Here is an 8,173-nt window from a genome sequence, read left to right as displayed (position 1 = left end):
ACCTTGCATCAATCAATTATAATAAAAAATGACTGTGTATTGTAATGATGCATAGGCTGGGGTTTCAAACTTGTGAAAAAATGTTGGTTGCAAGCCGGATCAGGAGAGGTGTTGTGCGCATTAGGACAGTGTTTTTTACGATGCAGATTCTCTCTCGGAAATTCGCTATAACTCCCCTATCGCCGACAGTGGTGTGGGTCAACTACATAGGTACTCCCTCCGTTCCATAATGTAAAAGCGTTTTTGACACTAGGGTAGTGCCAAAAACGCTCTTATATTATGAGACGGAATGAGTACATAGCAGTGCGGGATTGTTTGGATCGATAATCCATTGCTTAACTACATTATCAACCGTAGCAGGATTATTGCGTGACAAGGGTGCCGGTGATTCACTCTCTTCTGTTTGAGTTTGAATATGAAGAGCAAGAACAAGATGGTCTACAGTTAACTGACACGGTGTGATGGACTACGGTTACCCAACCGCACCTGATTGTCCATTCAACAGATGTTAGCATATCGAAACTGCAAATTGTATTCAGTTTATCTCGCGGTGTCTATCAGAGGGTCACCTCAGAGGGTGTTGCAAAACGGACAACGGGAAAAATGCTCGGATGCATGAGACGAACACGTATGCAATGCAATGCACATGATGGCATGACAATATGCAACACGCAAACAAATGACATCGCAACGACGGCGAATAACTGGCGGACACCTGGCGCAACAAACCCGGGGCGTTACACCATCATTAGCCATCCTTCAAATGATGATGTAAGTCTGGTCTCCACCCATTTATGATGGTTCCATGTACTAGAGAATGTCTGTCTTTTTATATTATACTCCCTCCGTTCCGAATTACTTGTCGCAGAAATGGATGTATCTAGAACTAAAAAATGTCTAGATACATCCATTTCTACGACAAGTAATTCTGAACGGAGGGAGTACTATCTTACTGACTCAACAAGCCAGATGCACCTTGCATCAATCAACTATAATGAAAAATGATTGTAATGATTGATGCATAGGCTGGGGTATCAAACTTCTGAAAAAAAATGTTGGTTGCAAGCCGGATCAGGAGGGGTGTTGCGTGCAATAGGACTGACGATGCAGATTTTCTCTCTGAAATTCACTATAAGTCTATAACTCCCATCGCCGACAGCGGTGTGGGTCAACACCCTCTCCGTCCCATAATATAAGAGTGTTTTTGACACTAGTGTACATAGCAGTGCGGGATTATTTTGATCCATAATCCATTGCTTAACTACCACCGTAGCAGGATTATTGCGTGACAAGGGTCCCAGTGATTCACTCTCTTCTGTTTGAGCTTGGATATGACGAGCAAGAACAAGATGGTCTACAGTTAACTGACACGGTGTGATGGACTACAGTTACCCAACCACAGCTGCCTGTCCATTCAACAGACCGTTTGTTAGCATATCGAAACTGCAAACTGTATTCATTCAGTTTACCCCTACGTGTCTGTCAGAGGGAGGGTCAAGCCCTTCCGCGGCTCTATAAGAACACGTGTGATTGCTGTGGCTGCACTTGAAGTTGGTCGTGGTTCATAATCGTTTTTTCCTTTTAGTTTTACTCTCTCCGTTCCAAATTACTTGTCGTGGTTTTAGTTCAAATTTGAACTGAAACCACGACCAGTAATTTGGTTAGTTCAAATTTGAACTGAAACCACGACCAGTAATTTGGAACGGAGGGAGTACCTCGCACTGGATATGCATCTTGTTGGCCGTTGGCACTGGATGGATACTGTTTTTCTGCTGAAACCGAGCAGTGCCGTGCGCCTTCTCTGTTTCAGTGAGTACTATCAGACAATGTTTTTTTTATCTATGTATGTATACTCTAGTCTAGAAAGAAAAAAAACATGGTGTTGAACCCATTTTGGCCACCACCCTTTTTCACACTGACCGCATTCTTGTTGCTGCCACATTCCTCACACTGAATACAGCATTGCTATCCGCTGTTACTCGTTTACGACGCCGCATAACACAAGAAAACCTTCGCCCACGAGCATTTTTCCACAACCTGATACAGTATACTGTTACAAAACCATATGGGTTCTTCCACAGGATATATAACAGGATAAAGAGATGGATGCCATTCTCCTGTCCTGCCAGGGTAGGATTAAAGTTCAGAGCAAAGATAGAGCTTCATATGTTGCTGTTGATACGGTGCCAGGCGTTTCTTCATTTTCCAGCGCCCCAGGCTTGCTGCGCCCCTTCAGTCCTATTGATCGATTATGCCCGCCGAGGAGGCCACCGTCCCAACGGAAACTTCGATCGTTACTTGCTGGAAGAACCCCACCCGTGGGCTCTCTGTTTGGTACCTTGCCTGCGATAACGACCACAGGTTGAGCCAATATCCAGTTTGTATGCGATCAATTTGTTTGTTTCTAGTTGGCCATGAGATCCACAGTTAACACTATTTTTTCCCAACCTGTAACTAACAGGAACTAATCGTGTCAGTTTCAGTCCTAAAGAAGTGCAAAGAGAAATGTAGATGAAGTTGGCAGTGATAACGAATCGCTACTACGACCAACTATCACTGCTATTTAGTCGCCTTTTAAGGTGCTGACTCGACCAGTCCCCTATAAATCTAAATAGTTATGCCTAGCATCGAGCCGAAATAAACCAACTGCTAGGATATAGTCCTGATTCACTGATTCAAACATACACTTTTGATGATAATCCTAATCAAATAAATCAAAACCTTTTAAAAATAAATAGATAACAGGTAAAACAACCAACCAATGGCACTGTTATTGCTGTTGTTTGAGCCCACGCCCATGCATACACCGACAAAACAACAGAGAGGAACTAGGTAATGGAAAAGGAGGGACCTGGAATGATATTTGCTTTGAGCAACCAGTTTCTCTGTCAGTTCCGTCAGCTATCTCCTTCCTCACAAGGGCTGCAGGGATACAAATGGCATCATGTGTTAGCTAGCATTCAGATAAACGTAGCTTAAAGAAAACGAATAAAAACAGAGAACTTAACAGAAAACTTCACTAAAACTGCATGTGTTAGCTTATGTTTAAGGAATAAGGAAAATACCAAGATACAAGTGACTGCAACAGAATAAATAGAAGTGAGTTGTGGCGTCAAATAGGATGTACTATTAATGAGCCTTGCAAACTCAAATTACAGTCCACGTACGCCAATATAGTTCAATATTATCATAATATCTCCTAAAAAATGCATTTATGCCTATTATCTGATCAAATAGCTTGAAACTAAGGTCAAAGTTAGAGGAATTTTATTGATCTCTTCATGGGGAGATGCATGAACTTTGCATACTCTGTCCAAAAATGCCAACCTCTATGCTACAGGCCCTAATCATGTCAGTCTCAGTCCTAAAGAACTGAAGAGAGGAATGTCGATGAAGTTGGCAATGACAAGAAATCGCTACTACAACCTACTAGCGCCGCTGACTCGATTTGTCCCCTAGCAGTCTAAATACTTATGCCTAGAATCAAATCAAAATAAACCAATATCGTACCTAACAAATTACTAGAGTATACTGCAGTACCTTAAGCAAAGCATGGGATTCTTCATCCATAGCAGAGTTGGTATCTTCCATGATCCCAATATCCTGCCAAGCTCTACCTGAATCTGTCATGTATGCTTCTGAATTTAATTTATGGAACAATACATATTACAAATACACTAACACCATGGTAGTATGATATTTTGGATAAAGTAGTACACATGAATACGTACCATGGAGAACCAATTGGGCATGCATGTACAGGTATAAGCGTGCTAACACATCAATGACTTGAGTGAGCGAGCTTTCACAGGCTTCCTCCACCTCTTCTTAAACGGGCTCTTCCTCTTGATGTTGCCGTTGACGCCAACAACCCGGGGTTCATCGTTGCAGCCAAGCGCGTCGTCGCTGCTCTCCTCGTCGCCGCCTGCAATCCCGGCCATCTCATCACACCTAGGCTCGTCAACATGTGCTGATGTCGCTTGATGGTCTGCATCAACAGTTTGGGCTGGACCTGCAGTATGCTCTTCAGGCAGTGCCTCCTCCTTTTCTTCAGCAGGTAAAGGTTCCAGCACATTGCTGCTTGATCTCTGCCTCTTGCTGAGGGACGGGCCGAAGCCAGCATAGTATAAGTACCCCTCACCAGCATCAACACGCCTCCTCTTACGTGGCTTGGCGCTGCTGGAGGGTTTGGAGGCTGCTGTGGAAGCCACCGGCGGCACAGACTTTGGATCCAAGTGATACACGCAAAGGGAATCGGGCTGGCTCACCGGCCGGCGGCAAAACCTCCTCTTGCCGTCGTTCTTCTTGCACACCGAAAGTTGTCCTCCTCCGTCAGCCACGAAGTCGTCCTCATCACTCTGAACCTCCATGGTCTTCTTCAGCCCCCACGCATTCTTCTCATTCCCTCTGTTTTCCATGACTGTCCTTTTCTTCTTGGCAACCTTATGCAGCTGTTTGGCAAAGACCTCGTCAGCCATATCTCCGGCCATGTCCTCCCCCTTCCCCTCCTCTTCCTCCTCCCCCTTGATGGAGGCCGCAAGAATGCTGGCCTGGAAGAGCCAGCTCGTCCGGCATGGCACACTGACGAAGTATTTCCCCATGAAGTGTTCCACCTCCTGAAGAATGAAAAATCGGAAGTGCAGGTTAGTCAAAAGTGCAGAGCGCAAATATGTTTCCCCTCCCCTCCCCCAGCTGAAATGGAGCGTGGATCTTTGTCAGGTTCAATCCGGCCGGCCGGACGCCATCTGCTCGACCCCAACCCGTAGCGGCGGCCATCTCCGCAATTCCAACCCCAACCCATAGCGGCGGCCCATCTCCGCGACCCCAACCCCTAGCGGCGGGGCGGCCATTTCGACGATTCCAGCTCCTAGCGGCGCCGCCGGCCACAAATTACAACGAGGGGACGGTAGCTAACGCGCGCTAGGGATCGACCGGGCGAGCTCCCACCACCGGGCACGCGGCACACCCACCCGAAGCCGCGGAGGAACCCTAGCGACATGCACGAAGCAGACGGCGCGGGCGGCGAGAGCCGGACGGGACCTCTGCCGGAGAGGCGGGCTAGGGGCGCGGACGCCACACGGAGCAGCGCCGAAGAGAGCGTGTAGGGAGGGAGGTAGGTAGGTGGTGCTGACCTTGGGATCGGAGGGGTCGAGCTGGGCCATGAGCTCCCAGGGCGACCGGCTGAGCTCGCACCGCTCCGCGGAGGAGGTCGTCCCCCCGGCCGAGACCCCGCCGCCCCCCGCGTGGGAGGAGCAGGGCTCCAGCACTGGCGGCGGCGGCGGCGGGGGCGGGGGCGGGGGCGGGGGCGGGAGGTCGGGCTGCGGCGGCGCGGGGGCGGAGTAGGCGGAGCCGAGCAGGCGGGCGGCGGACCTGCGGATCCGCATGGCGAGGCGGCGGCGCGGGGAGGGATCTGGGCTGGGGCGCCGGCTAGGGTTCGGGATTTGGGCTGGAGCGGCGGCACGAGATCGAGACGAAGCTGAGTGTGTGGGTCGGGTGTGGTGTGGTGAGGTCTGTTTATATTTTGTTTGGGCCGACCTAGCTAGCTACCTTCTTCCTCCCTCCCTCCCTGCCCCGAGCCGCCTCCGCCTCCGCCCCCGCGGCGCGTGCACGGCGGCCTGCCGCCGCCGCGATTCCCCTCCTCGACTTGGTCGCCGGCCGCCCCGGGCTCGTCTGCCCCCTGTGCCGCCTCCGGCCGCCGCGCAGTCCGTCGACCGAGCTCTTTTCCGGCCCCGTCCGTCTCTCAAGCTCTCGGCCGGCGCCTGTCTCGAGAAGCCGAGGCGGTCCTCCGCCCGCCCCCGCGCGCGCTAGGCTGGCCGGCCGGCCGGCCGCAAGGCGCCGTGCTGCGCGCTAGCTCGCTCGCTCTCCCGCCAAGCTCTACGCCTGTCTACCCTCGAGCGTGCTCCCGCCGCCGCCAGAGGGTGCCGGCCAGGCTAGCCCCCGCGTGCCCCGCGCGCTTCACCTGCTGCGACATCGCACCTCCTACGTGCTTCACCTAGCCATATGCTCGCCGGCCGGAGAGCTATCTCGTGGCGGCGTGGCCGCGCATCAACGTCCGTCCCGCCGCTCCAGCGACATACCTACGGCGGGCCTGGATCGACCCGGCTGCATCGCCGCTTGGCCACGGACATCGCGTCGCCGGCGGCGATAGCTGATAATTCTTGAGTTCTGAATGTCACCTGCTAATCGATCGATCAGATTGCTAATGATCCACTACTAGCTAGCTCACTCGAGCTGGCTGTGTCCGTGCCGCCATTTTGAGAGTATAATTAGGGCTAGCTACGTGCTTCTATGATATCTGCCCTAAGAAAGTAGTAGCACAAATCCATAATATGGTTAAAATTACTGAATGATGGAAAGCACATGTGTGGATCCTTTGGTGAATTAATTGAAACTTGGATGTCCATTCAGGGCTTACCCGCTGAGTGGTGGACCTGGAAAGTTTTTGCTCAAGTAGCCTCTTGTTTTGGTATTTTAACTGATGTTGATTGGAATGGCATATGTTCAAAATAAAATATGAGACCGTGGGAGTTAAGGTTGCTTGCAGAGACCCTTGTAAAATCCCCTTTGAAACATTGATGGAAATGAAGAAGGAAATGTTTATGTTATTGTTATCCATGAAGGTGGAAGGCTGTGAGCAAATTGGTGATATTGATATGATGATCTGGATGAGGACGTTGAGAATGAAGATGTTGACAGAGAATTAACTGAGGGAGACAAGAAGTCCATGGGAGGCACTGAGCTGGGAGAAGATGAGGAAGCAATAGATGAGCTTGATGTTGCAAATAGATCCAGTACCTCTAAAGAGAAGAGTGCTTCACATCTCTCCGTGCCTGCCATTTATATTCATCCCCATTTCTTGTCTGATGATATGCATGACCAGTTTGTACCAGAGGAGAAAAGCAAGAAATCATGCAGTGACCCCATAGATGAAAAACCTGAAATGGAGGTTGAGCTGAGCTTGTCTCATTCTCCTGTGGTTTGTACTGATGGAGTTGGAGCTTTTAATAGTCAAAAGTCTGCTCATCATGATTATTTCTTTGTTGTGCTCAAATCAGTGGAAAATAGTGAATCTGACGAGGAGAATGATCTTATTTGAAAAACATGATTTGGGAGTTGTTTCTCAAAATATTATTGATGTTATGAATTTGGGCTCTATTAAGAGATCCTTGTTACCCTCTCTTGATGAGGTTCCTTCGGAAGGAAAGCAAGAGTGATGTCACTTCTGGTACCCAATCCGGGGGGGGGGGGGCAGTTTTCAGAAACATGTGCGCGTGTGACATGATGGAGAAAGCAACAACATATAAAATGAAGAAAAATCTGGAAGTCCCCCTCCTTTCAAGGTGATTCTTTTGATGTTTTAGATCCCAATACTCTTGTTTCTCAAACTACCAAAATGAACATTCATATTGGAAATAATAATAAGGAATGTGTTAAATAGTTGGAGAGATGATTGATTCTGAGGAAGTTGATTGATTAGCTTTTGCTAATAATAACCCTGAAATTGTGTTGCGTGATACTCTATTGAGTAATTATCATAATGTATCTTCTCGGTTTAATTCTCCTACTATTGGTCATGGTCTTACTAATTTAGGGGCATTGCTGATTTTAGTAAACCATCTCCTCTACTGGACTAGATTTTAGACTTGTGGCTTGTCTCACCCTTTTAAAATTCCATGATAGGTCTTTGGAATGCTAGAGGTTTGAGTCAATCTGGTAAAAAACAGTGCCCCTATGTGATCTAATTAAAAGTAGTAATGCGACTTTGTTGGCTTCCATGAAGCTAAAAAGTAAGATATTCCTGGTAGTTTTATGTGTTCTATTGTTGGTAATAAGAAATTTATGTGACATCCTTTGCCTTCAGTCGGTTTTGCTAGTGACATCATTGTGGGCGTGAACTCTGATTTGTATGATGTGATTGGTCTTAACTCTAGAAGATATAATCACACAACTATCATTTTGAATTAATTTGATGATTTTGTGTGGCATCTAGTCGTAGTGTATGGTACTTCTTATCCAAAGTTGAAAATGAATTTTATTGTTGAACTTCACGATATCATGGGAAATGCCTCTTGCCCTGTTTGCACGGGTGGAGACTTTAATTTGGTTAGAGATGTTAATGATAAAAACAATGGCAACATTAATAGTCAGAGGACTTTTCTTATTAATAAACGGT

General features: G+C 48.1%; 1 protein-coding gene across 1 annotated transcript; it reads right to left on the bottom strand.

The window, feature by feature from the left end:
- Nucleotides 1–1,998: 1,998 nt before the first annotated feature.
- Nucleotides 1,999–5,399, bottom strand: LOC119349581. Its single transcript, XM_037617633.1, has 5 exons — nt 5,133–5,399; nt 3,732–4,616; nt 3,541–3,623; nt 2,852–2,922; nt 1,999–2,343 (listed from the first exon to the last, which is right to left on the bottom strand). The coding sequence occupies exons 1-2, from the start codon at nt 5,382–5,384 to the stop codon at nt 3,774–3,776; spliced, it is 1,095 nt and encodes a 364-aa protein (XP_037473530.1). The 5' UTR covers nt 5,385–5,399; the 3' UTR covers nt 1,999–2,343; nt 2,852–2,922; nt 3,541–3,623; nt 3,732–3,773.
- Between the last annotated feature and the right edge of the window lie 2,774 nt (nt 5,400–8,173).

The sequence above is a fragment of the Triticum dicoccoides genome, chromosome 1B (genome assembly GCF_002162155.2).
Source record: "Triticum dicoccoides isolate Atlit2015 ecotype Zavitan chromosome 1B, WEW_v2.0, whole genome shotgun sequence".
Lineage (NCBI taxonomy): Eukaryota > Viridiplantae > Streptophyta > Magnoliopsida > Poales > Poaceae > Triticum > Triticum dicoccoides.
This window is presented reverse-complemented; position numbering and strand designations above follow the sequence as displayed.